The sequence below is a fragment of the Asterias amurensis genome, chromosome 4, assembly GCF_032118995.1.
Source record: "Asterias amurensis chromosome 4, ASM3211899v1".
NCBI classification, from domain to species: domain Eukaryota; kingdom Metazoa; phylum Echinodermata; class Asteroidea; order Forcipulatida; family Asteriidae; genus Asterias; species Asterias amurensis.
This window is the reverse complement of record NC_092651.1, coordinates 21,080,993-21,101,600: the sequence shown is the minus strand read 5'-3', so window position 1 is coordinate 21,101,600 and position 20,608 is coordinate 21,080,993. Positions and strand designations below refer to the sequence as shown.

The window sequence follows — 20,608 nt, the reverse complement described above, 5'->3', positions numbered from 1 at the left end:
TGTGCTTTTGCTGTACTGCCCTTTGAAAATTTATATATTTTCCTCATGGAGTGCCCCTTCTAATTTATATGCCCCGTTAAGATTAAAGTTCAAGGCCTGTAGGATGTTTTATAACATGGTAATGTACGCCTATTTATTTAAGTTGTTAATGGTTTCCGCTTTTGATTCTATTGTAAAACGCATCGAGGAATCTATGATTCATAATGCACTTTATAAATGCTGTTTTTCATATTTTATTATTTTATAACAGAGATATCAATATTTCCAGCTTGCAAATAAGGAGATTTTACCGCAATTTACTTTACTATAAGGAGATTTTGTTCAACAGTCTGACAAGGAGATATTTAGAAGTTGATTCAACAAAATAGGCAGAAATTTCATTATCAGGGAGATTTTTAACGCTGTTCTTCAGAACATGGAAAGATTGGTTTATTTTCAAAGAACTTTCTGCAGAATCAGGGAGAGTTGACAGCTCTGCTATTATAGAGCCTTCATTTGTCGATTTTAACTCCTTGTTATTTGCTGCAATGCAGCCTTTTCAAATCAAATCAAATCATACTGTTTATGCACGTAGTAAGTTTACACTGTTTATTAGACTTTGTTGTAAAACTGCTGGAATTTGAAGGGGGAAAAAGCTGAGTTTAGAAACAAAAAATGAGGCCTCATTTAAAAGCCTGCCTTTAAATGTGAATTCCACATTGTGTCCATTAGGTTCCAGCAGTAAATCACCACTGTAGAGTATTCCTTACCAGTAGAGATATGGTTTATCTTTCTCGATGGATGGGTTGATAGGATCCAAGCGGAACCAAGTTGTGAAGGTAAATCCATTCTGGTACGGCCACCTTGCCATAGGGGGCATTGCAATAGCCTGAAAATAAACAACAAAGTTACAATAATAATAATAATAATTATAACAACAATGGTAACAATACACACCATTCATTAGGCGCCTAATACGGTAGTTTCTAAGCGCAGATTCACTATTTCCTGAAAGTATGTGGGACTACGTTTGGAATTATGAGACCTATTTTTTTTCACATAGTACCATTTACAAGGTGATGTGGCACAATATGCTGCCAACAAACCAAGAACACCTACTCTTGTTGATAAGTGCATTGGGTTCTTTTACATGCCTTTACACAACGCATGGGACCAATGGCTTCATGTCCCATCCAAAGGACGAAGCATTATGGTTAGGTGTCTTGTCTAAGAACACAGGTGTCGATTTCACAAAGAGTTAGGATTGGTCCTAACTTAGGACTAGTCCTAGGAGATATTAAAAACGTATGGCTAGTCCTAAGTTAGGACGAGTAATTTGAGATAAGACTAGTCTTAACTCGTTGTGAAATCCACCCCAGGGGTCATGACTGAGATTCGAACCCACACTCTGCTGATCAGAAACACCAGAGCTTGAGTCCGATGCTCTTAACCGCTAGGACACGACACGCCACAAATTATCACAACATTAATTTTTTTTTTTCAGATTCAACACAAACTTGTTATAATGATATAAATAACAATGCCCCTTACATTACTCAAAGCAGACATTATACAGTCTTAATACCTACTCCCCCACAAGACTGAAGAGCTTGTACAGTAGCTCCAAATGTTTATTAGACCAGAATTTATAACAAGATGAGTTGAACAAGCACCCGGGGAAGATCCAGATACATCTCATTTATCATACTGTGTGTCAAGCCTACTTTGAATTGAAAGATGTTTTCAGATTCATAAAGTCAAATTTTTTTCACACTGAGGTAGCCTATTCTTATTCAATTGAAAAACACAATACCACCGGGCGTGTCCAGTTTTGAACTTCCCGACCCGTTGCTAAAATCACTGGACTCGGGCCGGTGGTCCAGTGTTAATTTTGAGCCCCGCTACAGTAATGAAGTTTGGTTTGGTTTCTTGTGTATGTTTTTTCACAGAGTGCTAGTGAGTGTCAATCGGGCATCTTTAACAAAAATTCAAAGGATTCCTCACTCCTCACTGCAAAAAAAATAAACTTAATTTTCTAACAATCTGGTACCACTGTAAAGAGCTGCTGGCACAGACAGTCTATGAAACTACTAAAAAATATTAACGTTTACATTCATTGCCACTACATCCTCACTATTATGATTCTGTCATACAGGACCGTGGGCAAGTCATTTAGACTACCACGAAGGAGACTAGAATAATATTTAGGTGAAGACGCATCTATCACAGTTGAATTTTAATTCAGGGTGCTGCTTGCTTGTTATCATTCTTGGCTGGACTGAATGCAATCTGATTCACAAATGTACCTTAAAGCCATTGGACACTTTCGGAACAGAACAAAACAAAAAAGTTCACAGATTTACAAATAACTTACAGGGTTTACAGAAGGTCATGGTGAAAGACTTCTCTTGAAATATTATTCCATGAAATGTTTTACTTTTTGAGAAAACACTAAAACATTATCAATTCTCGTTATCGAGAATTACGGATTTATTTTAAAGACATGTCATGACACGGCAAAACGTGCGGAAACAAGGGTGGGTTTTTCCCGTTTTTCCGATGCCCGAATGAGCCTTTAAATTTTCACAGGTTTGTTATTTTATATATAAGTTGTGATACACGAAGTGTGGGCCTTTGGACAACACTGTTTACCGAAAGTGTCCAATGGCTTTAAAGGGAGGGGACTACAAATTTGGGCAGAAAATCCACAAGACTGTGGGACTTGCAGCTCAAAATAGATTACTAGAACAGAATTTATTTTTCCAAGACCAGAATCAAAATGAGTTGAACAAGCACTAAGAGAATATCTACATGAACATAGATCTCATTTGTCTCATGTGAATAAAGCCTACTTTGATGCTCAAGATAATTGAAAGATAATTTCAGATTCATTAAGTCATAACTTGTCTACAAAATGTTTGGTGCATTTTTAAATTTCTGCAGCGCATCTAGATTTCCTTCTGTTTTGTTCTGCACTTGATGGATTTTTATTATTAAATTTAAAGTGTACACGTCAGTGTTAACAATTTTTCCACTTGTCAAATGCCACTGGTTACAACACCAGACATGCCAGAGGACCAGTCGAATTACTCTCCAAGTGGTCAGACTGGCTACGTCAGTGTTGAAAGGCGCCCCTGATTAGTATACAAATATTGACTGCTTTGAGTGCTATGGTTAAAACTATGACTCCCGAGGTGATCCCCGGAGCAATCTATTTTCCCTCGGCTTCGCCTCGAGAAAAAAGAACACTCCGAGGATCACCGAGGGAGTCATAGTTTTTTGCACAAGTAAAAGCAGTCAATATTTGTTTTATAACACCCAAAACATTTCTAAATACTGTACTATTAAGTTACAGACCTGAATGCTACAATCCACGGACGACGCGAATACAGATTGCGAAAAACTTTTACTGTGCTGCATGAAGTGTCATGTAATCCAAAATGGTTAAAGACTATTAATTTATCATCCTCGTACATGCAACAGACGTCTGGGTACTGCACGCCGTGTGATAGTCTTCGGACTGGCGCACGGCAAACCGATGCACTATCACACGGTCGTTGTCTAGTAAAACTAAGACATATCATGTGACGCGCTCTAAACCAACGAAAAGGCAGAATATTGGTAAGGGGTGTTATAATATAAAATATGGACCAGTGGAAAAGTAGTGAAATGACAAGCTAAACTGGTCCTGCTGGATAGTCACAGAAAAAGTTTACGGCAAACCGTGCATTTGGTTTGAATTTTTTTAACTATTTATTTTAAAGGCAGTGGACACAACTGGTATTTACTCAAAATATTTATCATCATAAAATCTTTCTTGATTACATGTAATAAGGAGAGACAGATGGTATAAAACATTGTGAGAAACAGCTCCCTCTGAAGTGACGTAGTTTTCGAGTAAGAAGTAATTTTCCACGAATTTGATTTTGAGACCTCAAGTTTAGAATTTGAGGTCTCGAAATCAAGCATCAGAAAGCACACAACTTCATGTGACAAGGGTGTTTTTTCTTTCATTATTATCTCACAAATTTGACAACCGATTGAGCTCAAATTTTCACAGGTTTATTATTTTATGCATATGTTGAGATACACCAACTGTGAAGACTAGTCTTTGACAATTACCAATAGTGTCCACTGTCTTTAATAAATAAAAAAATATATAAAAAATTGTCAGCTGCAGTTTGCGCATATTAGCCTGCAATTCACGCCAATTGGTCCGATATGCTAACCCTGCTTTTGATTCAAGACTACAGTAGGTATAGGACAGCCATGGCCTCAAACCAAACAGCCTTGACTCAAAGACTCAGAGAGAAATGTCCATCAAGCGTCTGCTTTGGATTTTTTTTTTTTAAGAGTATTATAGAAGTGCTATTCAGAGCTCAGGTGGAAACGGTAATTACATGTACGCCACCATAGTGGTATTGTTTGCACGTCTAATACTAAAAGCATTACCTAACCTAATTAACAGTGTTCTATTATGTAACTCACACTTAGGTCTTTGTTATTTGATTAGTGGAACACTCGTCACGTGTCATCCTTTATTTATTGCCATGTATTTACTGCAGCAATATTGGACCATCGAAACCTTCGTATATGGAAATGAATATAGGACAGGTAAATTTATTTTTAAAGGTTAATACTCAGCCTTGTTCCCAAAACAATTGATCCTGCTTGTTTGTCCAAAGAAGGCAAGGTTATGTCTCATGGCGTACAAGGTTGATGTATAAATGGACTCATTCACCTTAATTAGAGGGTTTTTTTTTTTAAAGAGTTTTCGGAGTTTGGGATGGACCAGTTTCCATGTCTATTTTATTATTTATTGTTTGTTTATTGTTAAACATTTTCAAATGATGTGCGAGTTCTATTAAACAAATTTTGAATGTATTTCGTTCATGCATTGTCGCAGAATATAATCAGCTGGTGAGATCTAGTTGTTCCATTTCATTCGGTTTTGCCTCAAGAAATGGATCAGTATATTCTGCGACAATCCACTCATTTGCATTCAGTATTTGTATGCTATAGATCTGGAGGATTTGTCAATGGACAGTGATGTCCTGCACATGAATTAATAAGGAATGCCGAAGATGTGAAAACATGCAAAACTTTCAAGAATGCAAAGGGTAGCTTGTTAAACCTGCTTTTTAAAATGACCGCAATGCCCTCAGCAGGCGTGTATACACACAACGGCCCAATTTCATGGCTTTGCTTACCGCTGAATTCTGCTGCGCTTGCGATTACCATTCTCCGCCTACTGTGTTTAGCGTTGAATTTCTGCGCTACATGTAGCTGTGTGAGCGAAGAATGCCTAGTAACACGGAGTATGCAAACGAACAAGCCACGGAATTCCCTGCTCCCGTAAAAGCGAGGATTCTTCGCTTTAAAGGGTATGCAGAGCAATGAAAATGAGCCCAGAACACAGCCAGGTACTCCATTGTGTAGCCTGCACAGGCGACCGACCAGGGGCCAATTTCATAGAGCTGCTTAAGCACAAAGTTTTGCATAAAGCCATTGGACCCTTTCGGTACAGGAAAAAAAAAAAAAAAGTTCACAGATTTACAAATAACTTACAGGGTTTACAGAAGGTAGTGGTGAAAGGCTTCCCTTGAAATATTATTCCATGAAATGCTTTACTTTTTGAGAAAACAGTAAAACAATATCAATTCTCGTTAGCGAGAATTTCGAATTTATTTTAAGCACATGTCATGACACGGCGAAACGCGCGGATACACAGGTGGGTTTTCCTGTTATTTTCTCCAGACTCCGATGACCGATTGAGCCTAAATTTTCACAGGTTTGTTATTTGATATATAAGTTGTGATACACGAAGTGTGGGCCTTGGACAATAGTGTTTACCGAAAGGGTCCAATGGCTTTAAGCAAAACAATCCTTGCTCAGTAAAATCAGTTTACCGGCCAAGACTCCACACAATTGTTATGCTATGTAAACAACAGCTAAATACCAGTCACAAGCAATGTATATGGCATTAAATTTTTGCCAGTAACATGTGTAAAATTATCGAGCTATTTTCGTGCTTAAGCAAATTTTTTGCTTAAGCAGCTCTATGAAATTGGCCCCATGTCATTGAGGTGTGGGTTCGATTCCCGGTCATGACTATTGTGTACTTGAGCAAGACACTTAACTATTGCTTCTCTCCACTCAGAGGTAAATGGATTCTTGTGAGGGCAGCTATGATTGGCTCATTGATTTAGCATGATGCCCTTCATAATTAACAGCATAGGCTGTGTACTCCCCAGGGATGTGAGATGGTTTAAGGAATAAAATAAATGCCCTAGTGATAAGGGATAATAGTGTGTTTATGAAGCGCAATGATCAGCAATTGGAAATTGCACTACTAAGAGCTGTTATTATTATTATTCTTTTGCCACGTTAAAGTTCCATGAAGCAGTTAACGGATAAAACTGAATAACCATTGCGGCACTGTTAACGATGGACCGTGGTGTTTTCACCTGATTCACTTTCCATTCTAACAATTGAGACATCAATCCAACATTTACTGCGAGTGACCTTTTATTCAGTAATTACGAAATAAAATATACCATTAATAATAATAACGCATAATAATATTGAGTATTTGCTCTTCAAGGCTCTTGAATTGAGTGTGTGTAGCAGTACACCAATACAACATGGTTTGAGGCTTGACAATTGATGTAATTAGCTCCCGGAGGTATTGAAAGTTGAAAAACTCTATGTAGGTCCCCAGGCTGCTATATTTTCATGTGTATGTATCTAGGGCAATGTTCACGCATGTGTAGTACTAACACCTGTACACATAATCAACAGTCCCTTGATTGCTTCATGCAGCACTCTGTGTATTTAAAAAAAAAAAAAAATTATGCAAGTCACCTGACACACAAGGCCTGTAGGCCACTTCAAGGTGTGGGCTACAATTATTTTTTCCAAAGGCCATTGCCACCTACTCGTAGGGCTGAAACAGGGTTACCCCTTTCACAGTCCATACGAATGTAGGCTTGGGTATCTTCAATTCGAAGCCTAGCTGGTAGAGCAGAAAGCACTACCTCCCCAATTTTATGTAGCAAGTGTAGCGGACTGTTGCACATGCGGGCGACAGTCTCCTACACATTGCGTTATTTACCCTGTGCGAAAATACTAGCATGAACGTTTGGTAGACAGCAAAAATCATCCGAAACATGATGGTGTATGAACCAGTGAGAATTCGGCTCTTGATCATGTATGTACTGCATAGTCATGTGCCCACGCAGACAGAAGCAGAACTGTTGAGTGGCGAACTGTATCTAAATTCTCCTGAAATCTTCAATGGTGAGAGCTGGATTAAGTTACAAAATGTAGAAGCCTCTTTGCGTTACATACTATAGAAATTGAATTATAGATGGAACATAACTTTCCGCCACGACCCTTCACAGCTTTGACTCTTAATCTGCGTACAGCAGTAAAGAGTTCGACTGGTGCTACAACTGCTTATAGACCACATTGAAAATGACGTCACCATTCCAAACTCTGCCCTACAACATGTGCGTGGTGGTGTGCCGTAAAAAACAAATGCTGCGTGCTGCAGGCTTCTTTGATGTACACATTTAGACGCGCATACGGTTTGCTGTACAAGATTGCGACTTTCATAGCAACAAAGTGGTTATTCAAAACGGTCTATTGCGAAAATTCCTGCTGGCCTGGGTTCCCCTTATTCTAGACCCGAAACCTCCCAGCATGCCCAGATGTTAGAATTACAAGGGATGAGATTGGATGAATGTGGAAATTCCTGAAAAATAGTTTGGTACTTGAATGAGAATCAGTATTCAATATTGCCAATTCACACAAGAAACAAGACAATGATGGTCAGTGCAAGATAAAGATCTGCTATAGTTTCAAATCTTCTTATGCTGTTGCTGAAATCGGTCCAACCGACTGTGCAGTACATTTTAACGTCACTAATCCTACAGTGTAGACTGATAATGCACAACACAGTACATTTACACTATAGGTTCAAGTATTTCACAACACGTCCACTGTACGTGGACATCACAAGTATCAGTCCCTAAGCGAGTTATTGTTTCTGCCTTGCCACCTTTCCCGTTCACCATATCACATCAAGACGATCAGGTGAGGCAACCGATAGACATAATTCCAAAATATCCAGAAATAATCACTTCAGTGCGCATCCAAATTCAATTACACTCCGGCACATCCCGGCCAGGCATGAGATATCGTTCTACATTGTCACCCGAATCGGAAGGGAGAATTTGTTGGCATCATCTATTTCTCTGACAGCCCCGGGCTCCCGTATCAGCTGATATCCCTATATCCCTTGACTCGCCTCGGTGGTCTGAGATCATGACAATAGGGTAACGTAACATGTACATCTAGTTCCAACCAAAGGGCGGAATCAATATAATGACCTTTGGTAATGTCATTGATGCGAGGGCCGTTTGGCACCTGATGAAACAGTACACCCCCGGGAAATGTGATCAGAGACAAGTGCTAAGGGATGTCCCTTATACTGAGGAAAAGTACAAAAGCATCATCAGGGAGAATTTAAAACTAAGTGAATTCACAGCAAAAGGAAAATAGTGCAACAGTTGATGTTAGAAAAGGAGTTGGGACAAAATAAAACATAATTGGAGAGTTTTGGACGGTCATTTTTCACAGTTCTCACCAGTAGTGCATGCACAGACCTACGCAAGCAATACTGAGTATGTGCGAAGAGCCGCAAAAAGGGAATGTTATGTCTGCTGCCGTCAGCATCTCCAAAAAGCTACCATTACAGTTTTGCTTTTCACATTGCTTCATCAGGCCTTGAACCCGTTCTTCACTGTTGAAAGTGCACAGCAATTTTCCTCTGGTAGCGGGCACTTCTATGGGAATGGGGATATCTAAGTTTGCATTGGAACACTGCAGAGGGCACCACAGCAAAAGCACAGGGCACCACAGCAATTGCTGTGGGTGTAGTGGGTTATTTCCAGGCCTGCTTCAAAGTAATTTTTGTTTCTTTTTACATTTCAGTGTCCACATAGAAGAACATGGTAGCCGAGAACAGTGAATTCTGAGGAGGACTGCGTTATAATAAAAAATACTAATCATAATCTGGGAGGCTAATCATCCTTACTGGCAGCTGAGAAGCTAAATTGTGAAGGACACGGCTACACACTGTGTCCGAGCCACAGGAAAGCAAGGGCGCCTTTGGCAGCCAGCCACATCGACCCAATTAATGACCACAGACCACAGCAAGAGATCGAACAGGTTTGATTTTTTTCCAGAGGGAGGAAAACCAGGGTGCCTGGAGAAAAAACCTTGAGGCATAGGAGAGAACCAATGCAGAGTTCTACTCACAGTGGCCTTAGCCGGGAAGCGAACCAGGGCAAGAGGACAGCAGTTAACTCACTAACCATCCATGCCACTCTCCCCAACCTCTGCTTGGTTATTTTGAAAACCCACGGGTTTACATGTATCCTTTTTGAAGAGGCCAGACCTTGTACAAGCTTAGGCTTTTTGTCCGACCTCCCTATACTATTATTAAAGATGCTATGTCAGATTTTTGGCCGATTTGACCCAACAATTTTTTATTTAAAATTCAATAGGTATTTTGATGGGGGTCGAGAAAGTTACAAGCTTTCATTTGAGCCATTGCTCGAAAGAGTCCACCAATTATTAGTAGTAGTGAAATAAAGTGCTCAAAGTTAGTTTTTGTCGGGATCCCGACAATATATCACGTGACCAATTCTTATGTGTTTTATAAGAAACGTTTTAAATTTTTGTCATGGTTCCTGACCATTAAAAGTAAAAGTTAAACTTTTCTCGTTAGAGCAGGTGATACTCTTTGAAATACCATTCACTCAAAAAAATCTATTTTTTAATGTTTGGGGCCAACAATCTGACATAGCATCTTTAGATTCCGATAACTAGTTTTCCCTTATATTATACTGCCTAATTGTATGAAAATAAACCTGGAAATAAACCTGCAACCTAAACCCCCCTCCCAGAAAATCGTGGGAGATATCTCTGTTGATGCACAGAATTTATGTTTTTACTAAACTGACAGCTCTGTGCACAATAAAACACATTGATGAAGACCGCCAACATAGGGCTAGATATAGCTCAGTTGACAACAGGTTAATCAACAGTCATTGGTTAAAATCCCGCGGCTCTAGTAATTTTGTCTATACTCAACCTCAAATATTAAAAAAAAGTGTCACACTTTTCCTGATCCCCGAGTATCGAGAAAGATGTCGCTATTGGCAACCAATGTTTTTACTTTCCGACAGCTCTGTACACAAAAGAACAAAAACAGCGAACTGTACATGTATGTACTTTGTATCAATGTTTCGTGCTGGTACTTTGATGAACATAAATTCTTCATTTGGTATACAGCTGCATACATTGACCTACAAATGTACATAATTGCCAATACTGTCATTTGCACACAAAAAACGCATACAAACCCACACCCTGATGACTTACAGGCAGTGGACACTATTGGTAATTACTCAAAATAATTATTCACTTGGTAACGAGTAATGGGGAGAGGCTGATGGTATAAAACATTGTGAGAAACGGCTCCCTCTGAAGTGACGTAGTTTTCGAGAAAGAAGTAATTTTCCACGAATTTGATTTTGAAACCTCAAGTTTAGAATTTGAGGTCTCAAAATCAAACATCTAAACGCACACAACTTCGTGTGACAAGGGTGTTTTTTCTTTCATTATTATCTCGCAACTTTGACGACCAATTGAGTTCAAATTTCCACAGGTTTGTTTTTTATGCATATGATGAGATACACCAAGTGAGAAGATTCAGGTCTTTGTCAATTACCAATAGTGTCCACTGCCTTTAAAATCGGGCTTGAAATTAAAACAAAAACTATTGATGTGGTCACAGAGAGAGAGAGAGAGAGAGAGAGAGAGAGAGAGAGAAAGAGAACTATTGCTTATTATCCATGCAGTATATACATTGATAAAATATTCAAATATTTTTATTGCTAGTATCATTAAAGACACTGGATACTATTGGTAATTTTTAAAGACTAGTCTTCAAAGTTGGTGTATCTCAACATATGCATAAAATAACAAACCTGTGAAAATTTGAGCTAAATCGTTCATCGAACTTGCGAGATATGAATGAAAAAAAAAAAACACCCTTGTCACACCATGGTCACACAAAGTTGTGTGCTTTCAGATGCTTGATTTCGTAACCTCAAATTCTAAATCTGAGGTCTCGAAATCAAATTCGTGAAAAATTACTTCTTTCTAAAAAACTAAGTCACTTCAGAGGGATCCGTTTCTCACAATGTTTTATATGATCAACAGCTCCCCATTACTCGTAATCAAGAAAGGTTTTATGATAATTATTATTTTGAGTAAGTTCATCTGGATTGTTGAAGATCATGACGAAGCTCCTAGCTAAGGAGTGAACCGTAACTACTAGTACTAAATTATATGCAAGTATCATACATATTTGGGATTTGTAAAAACGAATCTTTTATTTCATTATATTACTAGTAGTTTCATAATATAAGGGTTTATTGAAATTTCTGTTTATGTTTACAGCTGTTTTATATGCATCGGCATGTTAATTGTTTTACATCTTTAATCTGTAAAGTTCCTTGAGCATGTGGATTTGGGCGCTATATAAAGACTGTTTCCTATTACTATTTCATGAGAAAACACCAACCACTCTGCTAGCTGCTATTGTGTCATGAGGTGAAGTGAATGACCCACAAATTATAAATGCATTCTGTCGTCGTATGTTAAGATCATGGATACACGGGCCGAGAGTGAGAGAGATGGTCTCTAACATGTGAACAGCAATTTGTAAGTCTCCTGACGATGACTAGAGCAAGCTAGTCGAAACGTTGAGACCAATTCAGAACTGACTCCGCGGCAGTACAGTTAATTACGATCCTATAAGCTAAAGTAGTAGTCCAGTCTAATTTCTATACCATCCGCCCTGGTAATAGTTAAAAAGCAGGACAGTTCTTTTCAGAACTGAGAAGTCTCCCGAACCTCCGATTATCTACTCCACGGCAGTAGAATAAAGCAAGACAGTTCCCTAAGAACAACTCTACCTGGCAAGTAGATACACACATGGTGTTACCGCAAACCAAATATACATTGATACCTCACCATGCAATGCCTCAAATCCTATAAGCAATTTGTAAGACGAGAAGGCCATCAATTTGACCAGCATAATGAATATTATTTGTGTTGTCGCCTAACTTGTGTTTCCCTATTAAAAAGGAAACTTGAGTCTTAAGGGCAATTAACTAATGTCTTTATGTTCACAGCATGATGTGCGACTGTCGTATTTGTTAGTTAAACGCTTTCTAATGTGCATTTAGACCTACAGTCTACATGTATTCCAATGGATATCATTTTACTAATTTTTGATAATTTATAAAAAAATATCAAACAAGTAAGGTGAGGTTTGCGGTGGCACCATATGTAAATCTCATTTGAGAAGTGTTAGTTCTGAAAAGAACGGTGGTTGACAACCCATTGTTTCAATCAGTATGCTCTGATCAACAAGTTGCAAAAATTTTGAGTTTAATTAACTAATTGATCCTTTTGTACTACATGGAACGCACGCCCACAGAATGCACGCCCACCATTTCTGGACACAATTACTTTGCAAACATTTTTACTCCCAATATTGCGGACGGGACCGGTGCATGTGAGTATGCTAATCGCTGTGAAATGGGTTCATAATGTACTTTTTTTTCTCACGTACAAATTAAAAGTGTGTTCGAAAAATTCGAGTTTCCAAAGATCACCTCAAGAAGACTTTTGGAGAATCAAATTCAAGTGGTATCCGTTCTATTAGCTAATACTGCGGCCGGCCAGAGATGTGGGCCCAATTTCATAGAGCTGCTTAAGCACAAAATTTTGCTTAAGCAAAATAAGCAAAAAAATTCTTGCTTAGTAAAATCAGATGACCGGCCAAGACTCCACTCAATTGTTATGTTAAGTAAACAACAGCTAAATACCGGTCAAAAGCAATGTATATTGCATGAAATTTTGGCCAGTAACATGTGTAAAATAAGCGAGCTATTTTCGTGCTTAAGCAAATTTTGTGCTTAAGCAGCTCTATGAAATTGGCCCCTGGTTGGTACCCGCTGTCACCTCACTGAACATGGATGGATTCACCTTACTTTATGAAAATACTGTGACAGTTTTTATTATTTTCTCAACCGGGGTTCTCATTCTGTGTCAAAAATTTTAAAGTTTTGGCCGATGCGTCCTGAATTGAAACTCATGAGGTCTTTGGAATGTTTTCTACTTTGGTTTTATCTTGGTTTGAAAAGCACTACTGTGCCAACTTTGCAGCGATGATCAGCGCAATGGCCAAGAGCTACTGAGAAATGTCGAAAGGCACGCTGGAAGTTTGGGCCTAAGTCTTAATGAATCAAAAACAGAATATCTAACAATCAACATCAAAGACAAAATTGACATCAAGACTAGGAGCAGTGTACAACTAAATGAAGTTGACAACTACAAGTACCTTGGTGCCCTTGTGAGAGACAGCAAAGGGGAAATTACCAAAAGAATAGGCATGGCATGGTCGGCGTGCAACAAAATGAATGCTGTATGGAAATCAGGCCTCAACAAAAAGACCAAACTAACCATCTTCAAATCAACTGTAGAATCAATTATATTGTATGGCTCGGATACATGGACAGTCACCCGGGAACTTGAAGAGAAACTGGATGGGTGCTACACAAAACTTCTGCGGAAATGCTTTAACGTTCACTGGAGTCAACACATGACAAATACAGAACTGTATGGTAAAGAACCAAAACTATCCATCAAAATACAAAATCATCGTCTGAGACTAGCAGGGCATTCATACAGAAGCACCAAAGAACCTGTCTCTCAGCTAATCACCTGGTCACCGAAACATGGAAGGAGAAACAGGGGAAGACAAAGGCTCAGTTATACAGATGTAGTTGCCAGGGACATCGGGGTGCTTCCAGCTGATCTTCCCAACTTAATGAGAGATCGACAGGGATGGGCAAAACTTAGCATGATTCCGACCCCGGTCGACTAGAGAGAGAGAGAGAGACTGTGCCGACTAAAATATCTCTTATGGTTTTCTGTTAATTTTTTTATTCTTTTTTTTCCTTTCTTATATGCTGAAATTTGCACGTACGGACATGCAACTCAAGCTTGTGCATGGGGGAGAACCCAGTCAACAATAAGACAATGTATTAAACCAACACCTTTACAAGTGACTTTTTTTGTATCTTTCTTTCTCCAGAAGATGATCAGAGCATACTGATTGAAACGTCGAATTGAAACCAACGGTTCTTTTCAGAACCACCCCAACTCATTAGAGATAGTCATTATAGTATACATGGTGTTACCGCAAACCTTTCTACATGTATATCGTATTTCCACCATGCAAAGTTTCAAATCCTACTTATGTATCTTTCTTGATAATTTTGCCTATCAATCACCATTACGTTGACAAAAACCAAACAATGTCCCTACATGTACATTTAATGAAAGTTTCAGAATTCATAATGAAATGCAATTACTCACCGCTCCGTTCTTGCCAGAGAAACTGAAGAATACATCAGGGCCGTGCTTGCGTGGTATCTGCTTCAAAACCTGTAGTAACTTCACTGAATACTGTGGCTGGACAAAGCACAAAAAAAGGAAAGTGTTTTTAAGGTTTGGGTACTTTTTGTATGACACAAAACACAAACGTCCACAGATTTACATTAAGTTTACACGGTTTAAAGATAATGAAGGTACAAAGCTTCCCTTAAAAATATTACTTGCTTAGGTGCTGTAGTTTTTGAGAAATGAGTAAAACAATTTCAAAACATTATTTTTTGTCTCAGTGAGACCAAAACTATTTTAGCATGTACAACATCTTTCCTGAAAACATTGCTCTATGATTTTCACTTAATTTTTCTCAAAAACTTGGCAACTAATAAAGCTGAAAATTCTACACGTAAATTATATCATGTGCTTATTGTTTTACAATTGTAAAGTGACTCCTTCAGCTACTGCTGCTTGTCATTTGGTTTGTATTATACTAATAAATAATAAATAAATAAATTAAATATTACAGACATCTTTCATATCTTTATTCACATCAGTAGGGATTCATGTCATGACCAAACCTCTTTAAAGGCAGTGGACACTATTGGTAATTACTCAAAATAATTATCAGCATAAAACCTTTATTTATGACGAGTTGATGGTATAAAACATTGTGAGAAACGGCTCCCTCTGAAGTGACATAGTTTTCGAGAAAGAAGTAATTTTCCACGAATTTGATTTCGAGACCTCAGGTTTAGAATTTGAGGTCTCGAAATCAACCCTCTAAACGCACACAACATTGTGTGCGGGTTTTTTTTCTTCTTTAACTATTATCTCGCATCTTCGACGACCAATCGAGCTCAAATTTTCACAGGTTTGTTATTTTATGCATATGTTGAGATATACCAAGTGAGAAGACTGGTCTTTGACAATTACCGATAGTGTCCACTGTCTTTAAGGCAAAATAATAAAAAATTCATGTTAAGCATCCCTGCCCGCTTCCTTTTTAGAGGACGCCTGGTTTTCAATTACAGCAAAAAAATGATACATTTTTAACAACCCCTGAATAAAAAACTTGAATTTTAAATAAATAAGTTTGTATTTTTAGAATTTAGCACACCAAAAACTGCCTACCATCATGAAAAAAAACCAGGCTGGTTGACTTGAAAAATATATCAGGCAGCCCAAAAAGAAAATTTTAAAAGGAAAACAGCAAGTCGCTAAACATTTTGATTCTTGTGGCCTTATTAATATCAACCCATTTCTTTACAATTGCCTTTTTATGAACCTCCAATGTCAAGATGTGAATTTTTTGTCTGCCCACTTGTAACACTGCCTTCTAGCTCTTAGAGATGGTATGTCAGATTTTTGGCCCCAAACATTAAAAAATTGATTTTTTTTTTTGAGTGAATGGTATTTCAAAGAGTATCACCCGCTCAAACAAGAACAAGTTTAACTTTTACTTTTAATGGTCAGGAACCATGACAAAAATTTTAAACGTTTCTTAAAAAACACATAAGAATTGGTCGTGTGATATATTGTCGGGATCCCGACAAAAACTAATTTTGAGCACTTTATTTCACTGCTACTAATAATTTGGGGACTTTTTCGAGCAATGGCTCAAATGAAAGCTCGACCCCCATCAAAATACCTATTGAATTTTAAATCAAAATTTTGGGGTCAAATCGGCCAAACATTTGACATAGCATCTTTAAAATGTTCTTTGTACCTTTTTTACAGTAATTTTAGTTTGGAAGGTTTCAAATTAATCAAAAGTATGTACTGTACATGTACATGTATGGCAGATTAATTTTTAAAAAGTTGTTCATTTGTATGGAAAAAAAACCTGTACATTCTTTTAGGACATCATGCTTTCTTTGATCTCTGCAATTTTTATTTCGCAAAGCGTACAGTGCACTAACTTGTAAAAGTGCACAGTCTATTGAAGGATCGTAACTTACTGCACTACCGCGGAGTCAGTTCTTGAATTGGTCTCAACGTTTCGACTAGCTCGCTCTAGTCATCGTAAGCTAAAGTAGTAGTCCCAGCCAATTTTCTATACCTTCCACCCGGGTAGTAGTTAAAAAGCAGGACAGTTCTTTTCAGAACTGAGAAGTCTCCTGAACATCCGATAAATCTACTCCGCGGTAGTAGAATAAAGAAAGACAGTTCTCTAAGAACAAACTCTACCTGGCAAGTAGATACACACATGGTGTTTACCGCAAACCAAATTCAAAATATGTTGTTGTTTAGATCATCTTCCCTTCAAGGGCACTCTGCAAACTCCCATAAGGGGATATAAACACCAAGCTGGCAACAGCCAATCTCTCTATTACAAACATTTAACGTCTTTGACTATTAATTGCACAAATCTAGAAATTGTGATTTAGTAACTATAGTCAACAAGACTTTTTCTAGTCATTGTGAAATCAGCAGTTAGCTTGGTAGGATTCGAACCTGCAACATTGTATATGCAAGTCCTGCAGTCAAACCACTTGACCACAGTGACCATGTACTTTGAGGGTTAAAAGAGACATGAAATTGTACAAAAGAATTTAATTTATACAGAAGAATCTTTTGTAAAAAAGAGTCAAATTTTGAGTACAAGCATGGAGGTCTATTTCCTCTATGGTACAACTTATACATGTACCTACTGGGCTTACACAAGTGCCATTGTGGGGAACATGTATCTTACCCAATGAAACAATGGACCCCACAAAGTTTTCCTTAGTTCAACTTGGACCCCACAGAGGACTTCCCCAGAAAAGAGAATAATAGAACAACAACAAACCTGATCCGTACGGATGTGTGTCTTAGCGTGTCCTTCCATCATAACCATCTTACCATAGAACGCATAAAGGGTCATTCACACAACTGTGTGTGCAAAAGTGCGTGTACCCCACATGTTCATGTTCATGTAGGCCTATGTACATAACCTTTTACATTGTATTTCATATTCACGGTACCCCGTTACAAAATTAGTAACTGGAAGATGTGTACTTTACCTACATCAATAATTATGTACACTGTAATTACAATAGATTGTGATGAAATTCAGCTTCATCATCATTAAATGCCCAATAAGACTATGGTGAGCGGGCATTATGCGCCTAATTTGTTGAACAGACTTCCGGCTTGTTTGAGGACTGTTAATGAATTTTGGCGTTGAACAAAGAATATTTAATTAGAGCAGGATTTGAACCTGCCACTTATCCGGATTAACTGGCTGACATTTTAATTCTGGCTCTAGTCAATTTATCTTTGCTCAACCCAAATTTGACAGTTAGTTACCAAAAGTGTCCAGTGTCTTTAAAACCTGGGGCCAATTTCATAGAGCTGCTAAGCACAAAAATTTGCTTAGCATGAAATTTCTTCCTTGATAATAACATGATTACCAACAAAATTTCCATTCGTTGCATATTGCCCGTTACTGGTATCCAGCTGTTGTTTGCTTATCCTGAAAATCACGTGAAAATTTGGTTGGAAATCCTGTTTTTATGAAGGCCAACATTTCATGCTAAGAAAATGTTTGTGCTTAGCAGCTCTATGAAATTCGGCCCTGATAAAAATATTTCAAGCCCTGTGGTCCTGTGGATTTTCCACCCAACTTCAAACCCTGTGTGTAATGTGTATACGAATCAAAGGGTTCAATATGAAGAAATGGTCTACAATGTATGCTTGCAATATCACTGCCAAACCAGATAACATGTAACTTCTTAAAGAAAGAGTCTTGAAGGAAGAGTATACCTTTGGTTATTTCTCCCAAAATTATTGACCATGAAAACCTACTTTGGAGAAAAAGGCAGCTGTTTTGAATGTTTTATCCTGAGAAACATTTCTCAAGTAATAAGGAATGTGGTTTGAGAGAGGGGGGATTGAAAACAAATAAATCTGAGAAGCGTTTCTGCATGGAACAGTTTCTCAGATTGTGTATTCCAATTATTCCGGATTATTCTTTCCTGCGGGGACATTAACCACTCCAGATTTTTGGCAATATCTCAAAAACGCTTCTGGTCACCTTTTGAAATGAAAGTTACACAGGATTAAAACATTCTACCTCCGTGATTAAAGGCACTGGACACATTTGGAAAGTGTCAAAGACCAGGGGCCAATTTCATAGAGCTGCTTAAGCAAAAAATTTGCTTAAGCACAAAATAGCTCGCTTATTTTACACATGTTTCTGGCCAAAATTTCATGCCATATACAATGCTTATGACTAGTATTTAGCTGTTGTTTACTTAGCATAACAATTGAGTGGAGTCTTGGCCGGTAATCTGAGTTTACTAAGCAATGAATTTTTTGCTTAAGCAAAATTTTTTGCTTAAGCAGCTCTATGAAATTGGGCCCTGTATTCTCATTTGGTGTTTCTCAACATACCTGTATGCATAACATAACAAACCTGTGAAAAATTGAACTCAGTAATTGCTCGTCGAAGTTGCAAGAGAATAATGGAAGAAAAAACACCCTTTGTTGCATTACTTTGTGTGCTTTCAGATGCATAATAAAGAGGCTTCAGCTGAAGTCTTTCTATTTGAGTGAGAAATTACTTCTTTCTCAAAAACTATGTTACTTCAGAGGGAGCCATTTCTCACAATGTTTTATACTATCAACAGCTCTCCATTGCTCATTCTCTAGTAACTTTTTATGCTAAAAAATAGTTTGCAAAAAATAGTTAATGGCCTGACGTTTCGCCCCTAGCAGAGTCTTTCTCGAAGGCTTAATGACAACACAAGGCTTAAATGACAAACGACCGACACTTCAAAAAAATATTTTGAACGATTCCAAAAACCAAAGGTATATTTTGCCACAAGGTGTTCTCTGCTATTAAATTACTCCCAGGAGTCTTCTAAAGTTGCAGTCCAAGCAATTACTAGAATCAGAAAGAGCTCATCAGCCAAAAAACCCACCATGAGTTCAACAATAATGGAGGACCGTCCGTTAAAGGCACTGGATACCGTTGGTAATTGTCAAAGATCAGTATTCACACTTGGTGTATCCCAACATATGCATATAAACATAACAAATCTGTAAAAACTCATTTGGTCATCGAACTTGCAAGAAAATAAAGAAAGAAACACAACCCAGTTGCACAAATTTGTGTTCTTTTAAGATGCCTGAGAAAGGCTTCAGGCCTGAAGTCTTTCTCAGGTTTAAAATATTTTGGTATTAAGAAGTTACCTCTTTCTAAAATAAAAAAAAAAACTATGTTACCTCGGAGGGAGTCGTTTCTCACAATGTTTGACACTTACAACAGCTCTCTGTTGCTAATTACCAGGTAAGTTTTTACGCGGGTATATATTTTGACGAATGACCAAATGTTTCCAGTGCCTTTTAAGGAATTGTACACCTTTGGGTTTTTTAAAAGTTCGATTGTTTTAATCCTATATCAATCTAAAAGGCTGTTGTATACAACAGAGTTAACCCGTGAAAACTTCATTCCAAAAGGAGGTCCGCTTTTCTTTTTTTCTCAATAAATAAATAATAAAATAACGAAGTTGAGAGATAACTATGAAAGAAAAAAAACATCCATGTCACATGAAGTTGTGTGCTTTCAGATGCTTGGTTTCGAGACCTCAAATTCTAAACTTGAGGTCTCGAAATCAAATTCGTGGAAAATTACTTCTTTCTCGAAAATTACGCCACTTCAGAGGGAGCCATTTCTCACCATGTTTTATACTATCAACCTCTCCCCATTACTCGTTACCAAATGAGGTTTTATGCTTATAATTATTTTGAGTAATTACCAATAGTGTCCACTGCCTTTAAGTAGAAAGAATATCATGCCTGCTATCCAAAACTGCTGTACATACTTCTCAACACGCAAGTTTTTTTAGCCATTAATTTTCAGAGAGATTACAAAGCGTGTCCAGTGCCTTTAAAACGGACTTCACACCCAGCCTGAGGCAGTATCAGGTAGATGGCTTTACAGAGACACACCTGCTGTAAAGAACATCATCATCAAGTCATTCGGGACGAGACAGGATGAGAAGAGATGAGGTGAGATGAGAGTGGAGGAGGAGGAGGGGGGTTAAACAAGGAGAGGAATCTGTGTCTATGACACTTGATTGAACCTTGCATGTTTTGTTTGAAATCC

General features: G+C 38.0%; 1 protein-coding gene across 7 annotated transcripts in view; it reads right to left on the bottom strand.

The window, feature by feature from the left end:
- The window catches only part of LOC139936110 (neurobeachin-like), a 277,304-nt gene that overhangs the window by 224,302 nt on the left and 32,394 nt on the right, over window positions 1–20,608 (bottom strand). For all 7 annotated transcript variants that reach the window (XM_071930832.1, XM_071930837.1, XM_071930836.1 and 4 more), the window contains exons 5-6: window positions 14,506–14,601; window positions 750–868 (exon numbers count right to left, since the gene is read on the bottom strand). In XM_071930832.1, the coding sequence (XP_071786933.1) occupies window positions 750–868; window positions 14,506–14,601 (215 nt within the window). The remainder of the gene's footprint in view (window positions 1–749; window positions 869–14,505; window positions 14,602–20,608) is intronic.